Source organism: Zonotrichia albicollis, chromosome 26 (assembly GCF_047830755.1).
Source record: "Zonotrichia albicollis isolate bZonAlb1 chromosome 26, bZonAlb1.hap1, whole genome shotgun sequence".
Taxonomy (NCBI): domain Eukaryota; kingdom Metazoa; phylum Chordata; class Aves; order Passeriformes; family Passerellidae; genus Zonotrichia; species Zonotrichia albicollis.
Window position 1 is genome coordinate 8,933,692 of NC_133844.1, and position 17,353 is coordinate 8,951,044.

The 17,353-nt window shown below is 54.7% G+C and overlaps 1 protein-coding gene across 5 annotated transcripts in view; it reads right to left on the bottom strand.

Moving 5' to 3' along the window:
- AAK1 (AP2 associated kinase 1) overlaps positions 1 to 17,353 on the bottom strand; it is a 56,157-nt gene that overhangs the window by 7,798 nt on the left and 31,006 nt on the right. The window contains exons 9-21 of one of the 5 annotated variants that reach the window (XM_074559131.1): positions 16,574 to 16,653; positions 15,751 to 15,905; positions 15,389 to 15,672; positions 15,012 to 15,218; positions 13,954 to 14,207; positions 13,639 to 13,796; positions 12,656 to 12,763; positions 11,102 to 11,197; positions 6,489 to 6,590; positions 5,553 to 5,654; positions 4,757 to 4,867; positions 3,276 to 3,380; positions 1,470 to 2,243 (exon numbers count right to left, since the gene is read on the bottom strand). In XM_074559131.1, coding sequence (XP_074415232.1) covers positions 2,149 to 2,243; positions 3,276 to 3,380; positions 4,757 to 4,867; positions 5,553 to 5,654; positions 6,489 to 6,590; positions 11,102 to 11,197; positions 12,656 to 12,763; positions 13,639 to 13,796; positions 13,954 to 14,207; positions 15,012 to 15,218; positions 15,389 to 15,672; positions 15,751 to 15,905; positions 16,574 to 16,653 — 1,857 coding nt within the window. In that variant the 3' untranslated portion in view covers positions 1,470 to 2,148. Of the gene's footprint in view, positions 1 to 1,469; positions 2,244 to 3,275; positions 3,381 to 4,756; positions 4,868 to 5,552; positions 5,655 to 6,488; positions 6,591 to 11,101; positions 11,198 to 12,655; positions 12,764 to 13,638; positions 13,797 to 13,953; positions 14,208 to 15,011; positions 15,219 to 15,388; positions 15,673 to 15,750; positions 15,906 to 16,573; positions 16,654 to 17,353 lie in introns of those variants that run through there. The other 4 variants (XM_074559132.1, XM_074559130.1, XM_074559129.1 and 1 more) reach the window with 4 other exon arrangements.

Here is a 17,353-nt window from a genome sequence, read left to right on the forward strand (position 1 = left end):
GGTGGGTGAGGCTCTCACACAAACCCCTCGGCTCTGGGCAGCACCAGCCCAGCCCAGAGCCGTGGCTCACTCGCAGCTTCTGGAGTTTAAAATGAATCCCCAATCTCCACTCATCTCTCAATCCCATTCGCTCTGCAAGCACATGGTGAGTATTTTCTGATGAAGGAGGTCTAAGAACAGTCTCCAGAATATCACATTTCCACCCACACCCAGGAACAGCTACTTGAAAAAGCAATAAAATAAACATTCACATCTGCTTATTTAATAGCATTATTAACAACCCAGTGCATTTGTCATTTTTTCCAGAACCCTTGAACAAGCGCCATTAGATTTAAAATCTTAAACATTCTTTAAAAGTACTTTAATTCACAGAAATCTTTGTTTCTAATATACAGTAGATGGTTACTTTTTAAAATCCATTCTCTTTTCATATAATCTCAGTATCTGACTATACAATAACTTTCTATCTATAGCATCTTCGTGTTTTCCAGTCCAGCTCGCCTGTGCTTTAGGAATATAAAACAAAAAAATAATAAAGTTCTATCCACAATTTTACTAAGGTCATTTCCATAGTTCTCATGTAAAGCTTCTCTTGGAAAGTGCAGTATACACATGTAATGATACAACACACGTAAGCAATACTTTTATTAGTAAGTGTAGGTTTTAAAAGAAGAGTAATGTAGAGACACAACCGATGGGAGCTCTATGTACAGAATTTGTTAAACTAAGTGTGGGGCTGGGAGGAGATGGAGAGAGGAGAGGAGAGGAGAGGAGAGGAGAGGAGGAGTCACAAACGTGGGGTTCTTCCCTTCCCAGCGAGGTCAGCACAGACACATTCAGTCGCTCGCACTTTCGCACGGGGGAACTGCACCGCCACTAATACAGCTACAAACACAAACACGGGGAGCAGGAAGCTGGGGATTCCACTACAGAGGAAGAGTCCTTCTGCTCAGAGAGGGCTTTCAAACACGAGAGAGAGATTCCAGACTCGGTGGGAAGCCAAGGAGAACGAGCTGAGCGGATCCAGCTACGGACAAACCAAGCGAGGGGCGAGGAAAAGGGAGAACCCATCGAGTTGTAGCAGCACTGATTTCAAACCACCTGAACCCAGGGCATGCGTGGTCACAGAGACTGGGGTGGAGAGAGGCCCACAGGAATCTTTGTCTACTGAAACAATGGCTCCATACTGAACTGGGGTGCACTATAGCAGTTACAAGAGAAAATGGAGAACCCAGAACAGATACCAGATGCTCGACTAAAACCAGGATTAAAAATAGACAAACAGCCGGAGGACAATTTGTTTCATACACCATTTACAGTAGGTTGAGGGGAGTTTCTTTTTTTCCAGTCAAACACAGAAAAGAAGTCACAGAAAATACATCTGCTGCTGCCACAGCGCCCTTTTCACCCCAAAAAAGGTCAGTGAAACACTGGTCACAGCCATACTCACATGGATTTGGTTCAAAACCTTGTCACGCTTCACTTAGGGTCATTTCTGCAGCTTTAACAATCTGTTTTTTTTTCTTTTTCCTTTTCTCTGTTTTCCCTCCCCCAGGAAGAGCAGTTAGTTCCCAGCAGGATTGTCAAACAGCAAACCAAGAGCTGGGGGCAGCTGGAAAACTCTTCATGTGCACCATGCCCAGGGTATGGCCGGGAGGAACCCGGGGCTGCCCCTGCTCTGCAGCAATTCAGAGCCCCAGCTCTGCTGCCCCTGTCCTGCACTCAGGGGTGTCCCTGCCGCTGTCCCCCGGCCCTGCCCGGCGTGGGGAACAGAGACAGAGCCCAGAGCCCAAAGCACAAAGCACAAAGCCCAGCTGGGGCTGCACTGCTCACGCCCTGCTCGGGGACAGCAGGCTGGGGCAGGGTCCCAGAGCAGCCCCAGCCCCCTGAGCAGGGCCAGGGAACCCACGGGGCTCCACCAGCCTGACACACACCAGGCTACTGCAGAGCTGAGCCAAACCCTCCCCAGGCCATGGGGGACAGCGAGAGAGCTGGGGGACTGTCTCCTGTTGGCAGGTTTTTCTCTTAATTAAAGGAGAAAAAAGAAAAGAAAAAAAAAAAAAGCCCCAAAGAAGCACAAGGAAGGAAACTCTTCTGGCAAGGAAACCGGAGGTGTGGGTAGGTACACAAACTGCTACTGTGTCACTGCTACAGGTCTATGAGCTGATCCACCAGCAGCAGAGACCTGGCTATGTTGGGAAGACTGGACTCAGAGCTTCCACTGTTGTTTCTAGAATGCCCACCTGAAAGTGTGAGAGATAGGAATTCAGTATTGAGCAGGACACACGCACACACGACAGTTTCAGAAGTTCAAGATCAAGAAAGAAAGAAAAAAGTCAAAGCAAAACAGAGAATTTGCTCAAGCTCTTCTCGTTATTTGCATCAGCACAGCAATGAATCCCCTGCCTGCTGTTCACCCTCTGCCCCCAAACCAAACCAGCACAGCAAATCCCTACAAACCCATTCCTTCCACAAAGCTTATCCAGAGCCCTGTCCTTGCTAAGGGATCTCTAACACAAACTCAACACTCCCAGAGCCCACAGAAAGGACAGGCCAGAATTTCAAATATTGGAATCTATTTTAGGAGCACCTTTGGGTGCTTTGAGCTGCGTCCAGGAGAACTGGGCTGTCGTGGGACTGGGGCTTGGGTACTAAAGGAGAGAGCCAGGGAATGGTTTGGGTTGGAAGGGACCTCAGAGTCCATCTGCTTCCAACCCTGTCTTGGCCCAGCCTTGGGAGAAATCCCTCACTTCCAGAGGAGTGTGTAATGTCTGAACTGTTCCTAACCAGTGTCAGCCTCTGAAAGCCAAGACTGGTGCAGAGCAAGGTTCAGCACATTCCTGCTGAGACCAAGAATGGGAGTTAGGGAAGCCAAAAGGTTTTGTGACCTAACTGAAAAAAAAAAAAAAAAGGCAAAAAAAGCCTTTAAAACCCCCCCAAAACACACAAAAAAGTTCTGGATTTGTCTTTACACCTCCCCAGGTAATCACAAAACCCTTGCAGAGGGGAGCCTGCATGGAGGGGACCCAGCTCAGTGAACTCAGCACAGCTCTCTGGTACCCAGCAGGATCTCCAGGGCACCGGGGCCAGCACGCTGCAATCAGCAGCTGCCACAGGCTCTGCTGCCCCGAGCCCCTCAGGGAGCTGGGACAGGGACCACACTCCCATCTCACAGACTGGAACCCCGTGCTGCAGCACCACTGCCCCAAAACTCATTTATAGATTCACTGCTTGCCTTTCTTCCTTCCCTTTTTCGCTCCCACATCCTGGCTTACCTTGTGAATTTTTGGATATCAACACTGGAATTGGGTCAAACTCATCTTCTGTCACTTTTTCAGAGCCCTCAGGAGCATCAAAGCCTGATATCAGGTTAGTATCTTCTGCAGCATAGAGAGAAATAAGGGCAAAGAAGCAAAGACAGCAGAGAGGCTGGTTAGAATTGCAGGAGTGTTAGAACAGGTTTCTGTTTAATGTTTTCAGAGACAGGGTTTAGAAGCAGGAGTTCAATTTAAAAGGTGAAATGAAGTTGGTAAGTGTGGGCAGGAAAGAAGAGAGGCAATGAAACACAGGAGTGGAGGGGATCAAACCAAAGCAAGCAGGACCCAGCACAGAGCCTGAGCACTCCGAGGGCTCAGCTGCAAGGTGAGCAGACCTGGGGGAGCTCCTGGTGCGAGGGCTCAGGCACAGGGACAGGAAAAGGGCTGGGGAACAAAACAAACCACACAGGAGACTCCAGTCATCCACCTGAGACAAACCCCCAAGCAATGAAACCACACGAAGGCAGATGTGCAAGGAGTTCACCTGCCTGGAGAGTGCCCAGATGCTGTGAGAGGCTCTCCAGAGGCCCCCAGGGCAGCTCTGGGAGATGATAATTGCATCACTTCAAAGCACATCAGCTGCAGCTCCACACGTGGGAGAGGCACTGCCAACCATCTCCAGAGAGGAGATGACTGATCCACCTCATCAGGCAATTCTGTGTTTTCAGAGCCTCTCACACTCCCTGGGCATCACTCCTTGTTCCTCCAGACATCTCAAATACCCTCCCAAACCTCCTGCATGAAATGTTCCCGAAAGCCCAGCAAGGACACATCAACCCAACAGTTTCCATGAACACAACATTCCTGTCTGACTCCTGCTGGGAATAGAAGATTTCCACCCAAAGCTGACCAAGACTGCACAGGTTTGGGGAGAGGTGAGGCAAGAAAGCACCTGTGGAGCTGCTCTGTGCTCGGGGGGATCAGACCCAGGCAAAACAACCCTGAGGAACCCCCTGGCCTTGCCCCTGGCTCCCATTCAGTTTGCTGTGACACCACAGCGGGGCTCAGGAACTTCTCCTGATAAGGACAACATTCCCCAGGGCTGCAAGAGCTCATCTGCCTGGGATGCTACTCCAAAAACCACAAAAAATTCCTTTTGTTCCAAAGCCTTATGGCAGATGATTATCAGGCTCCCTTCTGGAACGAATAATGCAGAAAAACCCACCAGTCTCAAATGCCACGTGCAAAAAGCAAACCCAGAGTGCATTCAGTGAGGAAGGGCTGCACACAGAGCCCACCCCCATGGAAAACAACTCCACTCTGCACAAACTCTGTCCTTACAGTCAAGCTGAATAATTGACTTTCCCCCTCCCTCAGTACATCAGGGCACATTCCAAGTCTGAGCAGCTTGGGAAGAAAACAGAGCAGTGGCTTGGGGGCAGTGAAGCTCCAGAAGAGGCCAGAGCAGCTGTGCCTGTGAAGCACGAGGGCCAGTTTACCTTTGTGAGGCTGAGCTGAGAAAGCTACAGGAGCAAACTCATCCAGGAGGTCAGCAGCAGGGTTAGAGAGCAGAGAACAGTCAAGCAGAGAGTCTTCCCCAGTGAGAGAGTCTGGATCCAGGTGAGCATCCCAGGGTGGCATTGCACAGGACACAAACAGCGTTAACCTCCCCTTGTGGCCACATCCCCTCGCCCACAGGCAGGGAGGGAGCCCAGCTTTGCTGCAGAGCCAGCACAGAACCCGCCCTGCTGCTCACAGTGAGGGACAGAGCCCCAGCACCCCAGCAGGGCTCTGTCCCTTGGGGCTGAGCAGGGGCACCAAACAGGGCCAGGTAAGGGCACAGAGAGGAGCTGCAGCCCAGGGAGAAGGGCAGAGAGAGGAGCTGCGAGGGTGGCTCAGGGAACTCCAGCACACAATCTCCCCTCAGGGAACTCCAGCACACAATCTCCTCAGCGGGAAGGGACCCACAGGGACCAGAGCCCAGCCCTGGCCCTGCACAGACACCCCAAATCCCCACCCTGGGCACCCCTGGGAGCTCGGGCAGCCCCTGGGCCACTCGCTGGGAGCCTGGGCAGGGCCAGCACCCGCGGGGGAAGAAACTTCTCCATTCCCACAAGGAGAGGGGGAAGCGCAGAGCAGTTCCTGGGCAGCCCCCGTGGCAGAGCAGCCCCTGAGGGGGCAGCCAGAGCTCCCAGGGGACAGCAGTGGCGCCCCCAAGCCCCTGAGGGGCACCCCCAGCCCCTGAGGGGCACCCCCAGCCCCTGAGGGGCACCCCCAGCCCCAGGCCTGACCAACCTGTCCTGTTGGAGGCCACGGAGTCGCTGTGGGACACGAGGCGCTGGGCCAGGGGCGCCTCCAGCCCCGGGATCAGGCTCTCCACAGCCACGGCAGCTTGGCCTTCCCGCGGGCACAGCACACACAGGTTTAGTTTGCAAGGAAAAGCACAAGGAGGAAACTGAGGCAGGAGTTGTCTGAATCCTTCACTGACCTGCACTGTCAGCTCGAGGGTTTGGTTGGCTTTGAAGCCTGGTTTCAGCTTTTGTTTGATTTGTACAAGCCCAATTTGAAATACCCAGAGGGTGCAACAGCAGGTTGCTAACACCTGCCCTGCAGCTGAACAGGAAGGAAATATCCACAAGATCCTTGTCCAGCAAAAGGAAAGCAGTGACCACGGGAGTCCCCTTGCATTCAATCATTACAATTCAGACAACTGCCAGAAACTGCCAAAGCAGAAGAAGTTTTACTGTCACAGGAGTCCTGTCCTTCCTTCCTGCCAGAGCCACAGGTCACAGCCAGCCACAGCAGCAGCTGACGGCACAGCCTGCACTCCCTGTCTGCATAACCTGTAAACCCCAATTCTGCAGCCCCCAGAGCCCTGACCTGCCTGCCCCCCTTCATCCCCAGCACCCCCAGCCCAGGAACCCTCCCCTCCTCCTCATCCTGCTGGGAACCATGGGCACAGCCAGCTCAGTGCCTGGGCCACGCTCAGACACCAACTGCTGACACAAATAAAGGCATTTCTGCCACCCTCAACCAGCAGCTGAGGGAACTCCCAAGAGAACCCCCAAGGATCAGCAGAGCAGCCACGAGAGCCCCTGCTCAGTGCCCACCCCGCAGGGAGAGGGCAGCTCAGGCTCAGCAGCACCCAGGGCTGCTCTGGGAGCTGGGGGAGCATGCAGGGGGCACGGGGGGCACAGAGGGGGCACAGAGGGGGCACAGGGGGGCAGTTACCATTGGCAGGCTCTGCCGTGCTGCCGAAGGGGTCAGCCAGGGGCAGCAGCTCGGGCAGCAGCAGCGCAGGCTCGGGAGATTTGAGGCCCTCAATCAGTTTTTCTGGGGTAAGCAGGAAAAAGGAGGAAAGGAGGCAACAGTGAGAAAAGCAGAAGAAAGAAGAAGACACCGTTAATGAGGGCTGGCTGTGCTGTGTGTGAGCCCCAGAGCAGCACCTGCACCACGGGTGGGAAATGGCTGCAGAATCAGCTCTGAGTGCCCTGGGCTGCAGAATCAGCTCTGAACAGAGCCCTGGGCTGCAGAATCAGCTCTGAACACAGCCCTGGGCTGCAGAATCAGAGCTGAACAGAGCCCTGGGCTGCAGAGGAGCTGTGAGAGCTCTGAACAGAGCCCTGGGCTGCAGAATCAGCTCTGAACAGAGCCCTGGGCTGCAGAGGAGCTGTGAGAGCTCTGAACAGAGCCCTGGGCTGCAGAATCAGCTCTGAACAGAGCCCTGGGCTGCACAGTCAGAGCTCTCAGAGCTCAGCCACCCCTGCCCTGGCAGGGACACCTCCCTCGAGCCACAAGCCCAGCCTGGCCTTGGGCACTGCCAGGGATCAGGGGCAGCCCCAGCTCTCTGTGCCAGGCCCTCAGCTGGTTCGCTGCAAAGCTCTCTTTATCCCAAACCCCACCTCCTTCAGCTCAGCTTTTCCTTCAGCACCCTGCACACACCTGATGGGTTTACAGTCAGTTTGCTCACACTTGGCACCTGCAGCCTCCACTGCCATGCTGCCTTCACTGCTGCCCACACAGCCCTCCAGCCACAAACACTCAGAAAGCAGTTTAGGGAACACCAGAGTTAGGAGAAAACACCAATCAAGGTAATATCAATAATGTCAACATCAAAAATACCAACCAAGAGGCGAGAGAGGCAAAGGGGCTTGGGGTTAGAGCAGGCTATTAGAAAGAGCTCCTGAATCGCTGCGAGTTAAAAGGGAGCGGAGGGCAGAGCTGTGTGCCAGGGCGAGGACACGGTGCCCGGCAGGCACAGGGGCACACACAGGGCTGGTACTCACTGCAGGGCTGGCACCCACTGCAGGGCTGCCCTGGGCAGCACACCCAGCTCAGCAGAGCACACAGCAGAGTCCTTTCCTCTGGGGGGCAGCTGGGGGAGAGAACACGGCCGTGAAAACCCTGCCAGGGCAGGGATGGGCACTGCCCGGGGCTCTGCCAGGGCCGGTGGAGCCTGAGCGGGCACAGCAGCCCTGCCTGCTGCCCAGCCCCTGCGCCAGCACAGGGAAATGCTCTGCACCCCTCTGCCTGGGCAAACGGGGCTGGCTCTCACACAGCACGGCAGGGAGGGAAGGGGAACGCAGGGAAAGGGAACTGGGGCTCTGCAAACACCACAATAAAGGGAAAGGGAACTGGGGCTCTGCAAACACCACAGAGCCAACAGGACAGCACCCAGCAGCTCTGCATGTGGCACCCTGCTCAGAGAGAGAAAGCTGAAAAAGCTCTCCCACAATGGGCCTGGGAGACTTCAGGGGGCTGGAGGTAAACTATGATAGCCAGTTATAATAAACAATCTGCAAGTGTTGTTTTCCTGATATCTGTTTTCTTGTTATTCTCCAAGATTGTTTACAAATGGACATCTTGTTAATTCTTCAATCAGGTGCAATGCATTGAGTAAATGACCAATCATATTGATAATTATTCTTTCAGGTGCAATGCATTGAGTAAATGACCAATCATATTGATAATTATTCTTTCAGGTGCAATGCACTGAGTAAATGACCAATCATATTGATAATTATTCTTTCAGGTGCAATGCATTGAGTAAATGACCACTCAGGCCCACCTGCATCAGGCCAGTGTACAAAAGGAGCAGCTCAGTGCACACTGAGGCCCTTGGGCCACTCAGCCTCTCATAACTCTGTGTCATTTCTTTTTAAACAGTGACAAACAGTGGCTCTTTAAGAGAGCAAAACCAAGCAATTTCAGGCTCACGTTCAAGACCTCAAATATTTGTAAAGCAGTAAATTCTCCCCTAAGCTCAAACTGAAAGCCCAGGAGGAGAACACTGGATGCTCTTTACCCTCATCTAGCTGGATTCTCGTGGTCTGCTGGCTTTGCTGCTTTAAATCATCACACCCCCACCTTGTCCTCCCAGTAAATACAGCCATAAATCCATCAGTTCCCATATGAGCAGTTGCCCTTTTGCATCTCCCCAACTCAAGATGCAAGCTCAGATCATTAGTGCACACCCACAGCTGCTGTGCATGCCTAATTGAGCATGTGCAATTACTTTATCTCAATGTGTCATCTTGGTGCAAATAAATCCTCAGCAGCAATACAGTTGTTTATTGCAGCTGTTCTCAACACCCAGGCAGAGCTGGGCACCCAGTTATCTCCTCAGAATTTATGGGCTGGAGTAGACTTACGGTGATTAAAAACATCTCATCCAGTGTTCTGCTCCCAGAAAAATGAAATACCCTCCGTGCATCAGCCAGTGACCCACAGAGAGCTGCCCTGACCAACAGCCCAGATCAGGCAGTGCTGAAGCCTGAAATAAGCTCATTAAGAACAACTTGGCTCATTTTCCTGCCCATACACAAGGAAATATGTTTTCAGCATGAATATTTAATTCTCCCTTGTTTTAACAGATGTTTTGCCATATTTTTACATCCCTCTTGCCAGCTCCTCTTCCTCATTACAATTCCATTAAGAACTGCAGCCGTTACACAGGGAGGAAGAGGAGGGACACAGTGACAGCAGCCCTGCAAGGTGTGGCAGGCACTCAGGTGATGCCACCTGCACCTCCAGGTGCCAAGGGGAGGTGGTTTGGCCTGAGCTGAGCTTTAGCCAGGTGAGAACCTGAGCTCCAGTCCAGGAGTTTGATCCTTTCTGCTGAATTTACAAACAGACCCTCTCAGCTTCCAAGCCAAGGAAACTCTGCAGCCCCAGGCCTTGGAAATATTCAAGAACAAACACATGAAATTGTCTTTTTTGGGTGCTCCAAAGCAGCAGTGGCCCAGAGCTGGGCTGAGGATGAGGATGGGAGCTGCAGTTGTGCTCTGGGGCTCACACTGGGACCTGCTCACACCTTCACAGAGAGAGGCTGCAGGATAAAAACATCCCCACATTCCAAATCCCACCGATTTGCAAATGAGCTCCTAAGCCCTTACATAATCTGTGCTAAAAAGTGTTGGCTGCTGCAGTCAGAAATGTGCACAGAAAAGGCTCAGAAGCAGCACTGCAAAGTAAATGAAATAGCACCAACTGCACTGCAAAACCTTGCCAAATCAGAAAAGGTCACATGGAACTTGTGCTTCTCAAGATGCTCACATTTGCAACAGACTTTGGAAGCCAAAGAAACACTGACTCTTAGAGGAAAGAAAGATTAACAGTAATAAAACCTACAATTTCATGGTTGGGAGCCATTTGAAAACAGCTTAAGCCAGAAGCAGGTAATTAATCACCTGGGGATTATTTCTCACAGGATCCTGGAATGGTTTGTGTTGGGAGGGACCTCAAAGCCATCCCACCATCACTGCATCCCACCCTGCCTTGGCAGGGACACCTCCCACTGCCCCAGCTGCTCCAGCCCCCGTGCCCAGCCTGGCCTTGGGCACTGCTGGGATCCAGGGTGGGCACCCTCAGGGCACAATTCCCAATTCCCAACATCCCACCCATCCCTACCCTCTGCAATGGGAGCTGTTCCGTGGGTCCTGCCCCTCCATCCCTTGTCCCCAGCTCTCCTGGAGCCCTTTAGGCTCTGGAATGTGCTGGAAGCTCCCCTGGAGCCTTCCTTTCTCCCTTGGGCACTGCTGGGATCAGGGTGGGCACCCTCAGGGCACAATTCCCAATTCCCAACCTCCCATCCATCCCTGCCCTCTGCAATGGGAGCCTGCCCTGGGTCCTGCCCCTCCATCCCTTGTCCCCAGCTCTCCTGGACCCTTTTGGGCTCTGAGGTGTCCCTGGAGCCCCCCCTGCTCCAGACTGAACAACTCCAGCTCTCAGCTTTCCTCCAGGACATTGCTCCAGCCCTGCCATCCCTTTGGGGATGCTGAGCCCCAAGGACACCCAGCCCTGCCATGGAAACCACCCCCAGTGCAGAGAGCCTGGCAGTGCCCAGCAGTGCCAGCAGAGCCTGGCAGAGCCAGCAGAGCCTGGCAGTGCCTGGCAGAGCCTGGCAGTGCCCAGCAGAGCCCGGCAGAGCCTGGCAGAGCCAGCAGTGCCCGGCAGAGCCCGGCAGAGCCTGGCAGTGCCAACAGAGCCTGGCAGTGCCCGGCAGTGCCAGCAGTGCCCAGCAGTGCCCGGCAGTGCCAGCAGAGCCTGGCAGTGCCTAGCAGAGCCCGGCATAGCCTGGCAGTGCCAGCAGTGCCCAGCAGTGCCAGCAGTGCCCGGCAGTGCCAGCAGAGCCTGGCAGTGCCAGCAGTGCCCAGCAGATCCTGGCAGTGCCAGCAGAGCCCGGCAGTGCCCAGCAGAGCCTGGCAGAGCCAGCAGTGCCCGACAGTGCCAGCAGTGCCAACAGAGCCTGGCAGTGCCAGCAGTGCCCAGCAGTGCCTGCACAGAGGCAGGAGATCCAGAGAACAAAGGGCAGGAGTGTCCCCTCGTCCCCCAGCTCGGGTTACCTGGGGTGTCAGATAACGGGAGAGGAGTGAAAGGATCAGGCACAGTCAGCAGAGCAGGGCTAGAGTCCAAGCTCAGAATGTCTTTCGTTTTTTCAGCTGGTAGAGAAGAGGAAAGGAAAGGAAAAGAAAAGAAAAGGCAGAGTGAACAGAGAAAAGGAGAAAGCACAGAACAAACCCCAGCACAGGCACACTCTGACCAAGTGTGCCACTGAAAACAATAAAAACCCAAACAAAACCACTGTTACCATGCAGCTCTCCAACACAGTTTGACCCACAGATCTCAGAACGTTTCCTGGCGGGGAAGAACTGTTATCTGCCTCCACAGCAGCACAAAAGGTGAAAGGTTTCACAAAGGACACACAGTGTGCAATAAAATCTATCCCAGCAGCCAGGCTGGGACAGGCTCCTGTCTCTGGGCAAAGACAGAAGGGCTCAAGTGCCCAGCCCAGATTCCCAAGGCTCCTTCCCATGCCAAGCCCAGCACTGGGAAGCCAAGGGGCACATTTTGAACACGGACACTGCAGAACTGACCGTGGTACAGCACCACAGAGCACACAGATGCTCCTCAGGCTTTGCAGAAGGTATTCCACAGCTCAATGTGGAGCTGCTGCTGCTCAGCATCACCCACACAGGCTGATGGAACAGCAGAAACTGCTCACAGAGAAAGCAACTCCCCAGGAGCACTCCTGTGTCAGGGACTCCAACTCCTTAACTCTCTGGTAAGAACCAACACACCAGGCTCAGTTATAAGCTCCCCTAAATCTCCTTTTATAAACAGAAATAAGCACAAATGGATTTGTCACTCCTTGCCCCATAAAGGATTCTTCATCCCAGACTGCTCTCACCAAGGGCTGCTCTGTTCCAGAAGGAGCATTGTCACCAGGGCAGGATCCCTGACTCCTGGAAGCAGTTTCCCACCTGTGCCTGGGGGTCTGAGCTGCCCCCAGGGAGAGCGGATGCTCCAGGAGTGGGAATGAGCAGCAGCGCTCACCAGGGGTGTGTGGCATAGCAGGGCTGCTCACAGCAAACCCTGGGACACAAGGGCCAAAGGAGAGCCAGACAAGGCCCACAGGCACAGAAACTCCTCAGAGCAGCCAAGGTGGAGCCACACAGCCCAGGCAGGGCAGAAATCGCTGCCTCCATCGCTGCCCATGTCAGTTATGGGGCTGTGCTCTCCTCACCCTGCAGCAGCGGTGTGACCCTTGTGTCTCTGCTCCTCCACACAGAGCAGCAGCTCTGACCAACACCTCCCAGCCAGCTCCCTCACTGCACAGGGCAGGCTCTACTCCTTGTTAGGAGCCCCATGGAACCTCCACACACTAAGGAGCTTCCTTGGCAACTCAGGGCTCAGTTTCTTCGCTCACCACAAGCCCCAGCTCTGCCTCCACACAGTCTCTGCCACCCAGCTGTGGCATTTCCCCCTCTCCTCGAGTGCCAGCCCCGTTCCCTGCAGCTCTCAGTGCCCCTACACTCTGTTTGCAGCATTTTCCTTCCCTTTCAAGGAGGTTCTGGCCAGGAGCTGCCCTCCCAGGCTGCCCATGCTCCCAGACTCACCTGGCCCAGCAGGGAAGGAGGAGCCACCGAAGGCGTCCGTGGGGGCAGCGGGCTGGAACCCTGGCAGCAGGTTCTCTGTGGAGCTGCCTGCCTTTTCCGGAGCCTTCCCTGCAAAGCACACCCAGAGTTAGGGGGAAACCTCGATTCCGAAACTCCTGTTCTATTCTGACAGCAGGCTGCTCATCTGTATTTCCAGGACACTGTTCCACTCAAGGCCCTTGCTGCAAATCCCAACTTGCAGATGAAGCAGAGTTTAAACTGCAGCTTCCAAGGCACCTGAGTACCAGTCAAAGCAGCTGGTACCTCTGCCTTGGAGGCACCACAGAATTGCAAACACAAAGCACCTGGCAGGATTTAGCCAGAGGGTTGAAACAATATGGGGCACCCGAGCATTCCCTGCCCAAAACCATCCCCAATCCCTGAGCATTCCCTGCCCAAACCATCCCCAGTCCCTGAGCATTCCCTGCCCAAACCATCCCCAGTCCCTGAGCATTCCCTGCCCAAAACCATCCCCAATCCCTGCCCAAATCATCCCCAATCCCTGAGCATTCCCTGCCCAAACCATCCCCAGTCCCTGAGCATTCCCTGCCCAAAACCATCCCCAATCCCTGAGCATTCCCTGCCCAAAACCATCCCCAATCCCTGCCCAAATCATCCCCAATCCCTGAGCATTCCCTGCCCAAACCATCCCCAGTCCCTGAGCATTCCCTGCCCAAAACCATCCCCAATCCCTGAGCATTCCCTGCCCAAAACCATCCCCAATCCCTGAGCATTCCCTGCCCAAACCATCCCCAATCCCTGAGCATTCCCTGCCCAAACCATCCCCAGTCCCTGAGCGTTCCCTGCCCAAATCATCCCCAATCCCTGAGCATTCCCTGACCAAACCATCCCCAATCCCTGAGCATTCCCTGCCCAAAGCATCCCCACCCCATGGCACCCTCCCTTCCAGAGCAGGCAGGTGTCACAGCACCCCGGGCACCCACCATCCCCCAGCTTGGCAAAGTCCTTGTTCAGCAGCTCCTCAGCTGTCAGCTTGGAGAAGTTGTCATCATCAAAGGGGTTCCACGTGGACACGTCAGGGGGGTTGTAGACGTTCTGCTGCGAGGTCCTTGGCGAGCCCGAGGGCGTGGTGGAAGCAGATCTGGATGGGGTCACCCCAAACAAGAGCCATTAACCCATCTGCAACCAAGAGCTGACCCCCAAAAGCCCGGGCACGTACTGAGAGCTGCTAAGGCTGCCCCCCAGCCCTGGCACGTACTTGGACTTGTTGAGGCTGCCCCCCCGGCCCTGGCACGTACTTGGACTTGTTGAGGCTGGCCTCAGCGGCCGCGGCCTGCAGCAGCTGGGTGGATTTGCTGGCGGGCACGCCGAACACGGCGCTGTGGGTGACGTCGCTGAGGATGCGGCGGTGCCCCGCGCGCTGCGCCTTGGGCGACGAGGGCGGCGTCAGGGAGCCCAGCTTCTGCCCCTGCCCCTGCCCCTGGGCCTGGGCCTGGGCCTGCTGCTGCTGCTGCTGCTGCTGCTGCTGCTGCCTCTGAGCCTGCACCTGCGCCTGCCAGGGGAGGAAAGCACAGGGACCGCACTCAGAATGGCAGCCAGGGGAGAAAACAGCTCCTGGGGGAGCACACGGTGTGCCAGGCAGGGACTGGGGAGAAACAGCACCCAGCGTCCAGGTCATGGACTGGGGAGAAAACAGCACCCAGCATCCCAATCACGGACTGGGGAGAAACAGCACCCAGCATCCCAATCATGGACTGGGGAGAAAACAGCACCCAGCATCCCAATCATGGACTGGGGAGAAACAGCACCCAGCGTCCAGGTCATGGACTGGGGAGAAAACAGCACCCAATGTCCAGGTCATGGACTGGGGAGAAAACAGCGCCCAGCATCCAGGTCATGGACTGGGGAGAAACAGCACCCAGCGTCCAGGTCATGGACTGGGGAGAAAACAGCACCCAGCATCCCAACCATGGACTGGGGAGAAACAGCACCCAGCATGCCAGCCATGGACTGGGGAGAAACAGCACCCAGCGTCCCAGCCATGAACTGGGGAGAAAACAGCACCCAGCATCCAGGTCATGGACTGGGGATGGTCTGGAGAGCAAAAACCAGACAAACAAAGGGATTTGCTGCTCTGCAGTGTTGCAGGATTACTGCACAGGCAGAGTCTCTCCCCTTCCTGTGGTGCAGCTCTGGAGGTAAAACCTCCATTAGGGCTTGGCAAAAGCTGGCTGGGCTCAAACCTGCTCAGGGTAGAGGGGCTGAGACCCAGAGCAGAGGTGGAAAGGCTCAGAGCAGCCCTCAGGAGCTGGCAGGGGAGCAGCTGTACCCAAGTCCCAGGGCCCCAAGGTCTCACCCCCTGCTCCTGTGGCTGTGCTGGGGGTGCTGAGCCAGGCTGGGCCTGGGGCTGCTGCTTCTGCTGAGCTGCTGCTGCTGCTGCTGCTGTGCTCTTCTGCTGCATAGCTGCCTGCTGGGCCAGCAGCTGCTGCTGCTGCTGCTGCTGGTAGTAGTTCTGCATCAGCTGCTGCTGCTGCGCGGGCGCTCCTTGCTGCATCACTGGGAACTGGGAAACAATTGCTGCTTGAGAGGCTGCAGGTGTGAAGGACCTAGAGCAAATCCTGCCAGAGGACTGGGGAAATGCCCAAAGGCTGCACCCAGTCCCCCCAAAGGAGCAGGAAACACAGAGCTACAGCCCTGCAGACACAGATGTGACAAACCTGCTGCACCACCCACCTGCTGAGCCTGCATCATCTGCGGCTGCTGCTGCTGCTGCTGGAAGAAGGCAGCCTGCTGCTGCTGCTGCTGCTGCTGCTGCAGGAGCTGCTGCTTCAGGAAAAGCTGCTGCTGCTGATGCTGAGGGGTGGCCTGGGGCTGTGTGGAGGGCACCTGGGGCTGTGCCTGGGGCGCTGCTGCTGCTGCTGGCTTGGCCTGGGGCTGGGCCGGAGGCTGCTGGGGCGCTGCTTTAGCCTGGGGCGTGCTGGAGGGCTGGGCAGTGCCCAGGGCAGCCGGGCCTGCAGCTGGCACAAGCACCAAAGGCAGGGTTAGGGCGGTGCCCGAGGCACGCGGGGCAGGGAGCACACAGACACAGCGCTCACCCTGGGGCTGAAGGGCTGCCTGGGCTGTGGCTCTCTTCCTGGGCGTCAGGGCTGGCTGGATGGGCAGAATGCCAGCGTTGGGCTGCGTCTGTCCTGCTTTAGGTCTCTGCCGGGGCGCTATGGACGTTTCTGTCGTGGGGATGGGGTCTGTGAGCCTGCACAGGGAGGAGCAGAGGGAAGGGCAGTGAGCACAGAGACACAGAACACACAGCAGGGGCGAACACTCACCCACACCTCAGCTGGGTGGGAGTGACAAAGGTGAAACACTCGTGGGCACCCGGGCACAGCGAAAGCTCCTGCCTGCATTCACCACAATTAATCCAACACTGTCCTTCTGACTTCTCTGCCACTCGTGGCATCCTCTGCTGGTGGACAGCTGGGACTTGTCAAAACCACTCAGCTTATATCCAACTATTTCCTACAACATATTGCTTGAAACCACCCAGACTTCTGAATGAGCACACAAAGGACACAGATCAGCTCATGAGCAGTGGTACCTTTGGGCAGAGCTGTCTGAACTGCCATCTTTGGCTGCACTTTAACTTTGGTACATCCAGCCCAGAACCACTGAACTCTCCTGATCTCTGCTCAGGATTCACTGAGCTCCAAAAATGCACAGCCAGAGAGAGGAGCAGCCATGCCCCCAGCCCTCTGTGGTCTGGAAATACCAAATTGATAACCAATGAACCTGATATCAGATTGTTTCTGAGTCAGGGAGAGTAACTGGGCAACTGAAGTCCCCAAGGAAGCTGAATCCACCTTTGCTAATAAACAGCAGAGACAACAGGCAATAAAAGAGGGAGTAAAGAGCAGGTGGGGTTACCTGGCCTTTGGTTGACTCTTCTTTGCAGCAGCTTCACTTGCTTTAACTGGGTCTGGGAGTTTAGCAGGGATTGGAGAGTTCTGCAGAACCCAAAAATGCCCAATTTGGCATTTCGAGGGCAGAAAACAGAGTCAGAAATAATGTGCAAAAACACCACAATAAAACAGAGAGAACTGGGGATTCCCAAAGCAATTACTCCTCATGTGGACACACAACAAACACCACCACAAAGGGTTCATGTCATGGGGAGACAGGAGTTTGGGGGAGTCTTTGCAAGGGAACAAAAGAGGGCTCAGCTTTTTGACCACTGAACATGGAATATCAACAGAAAGCTCCACAGCACAAATTTTTAAAAGACATGTCATTTTTAAGACATTTCTAAAAGACTGTCAGACGACAGCAGTGACAAAATTTATTAATGATGCTATAAAACCACAGGCATAATAGAACCCAAACTACCTCTTATTCATAAAGACCACAAATAAGCACCTGAGCATAGGGGGAAAACCCTAATTTCTATTCATGAAAAAATAACAAAATAAAATGTCTGTCACAGTGTCCATAACAGAGTAAGAAAATAATTATCCACTCCACTTTCCAGCTGAAGCCTCTGAAGACACACCAAGAAGGGCAATGGAGTTCCAATGCCAAGTCCCAGAACTGCTGCTCAAGCCCAAGTGCAGGCCAAATTACACAGGCTATGATGAGAGTGCCTGGAAATCAAATTGCTTTCCCAAGCATGGCCTAATTTTCCATGTTCACATGCACAAGATCTCTTGG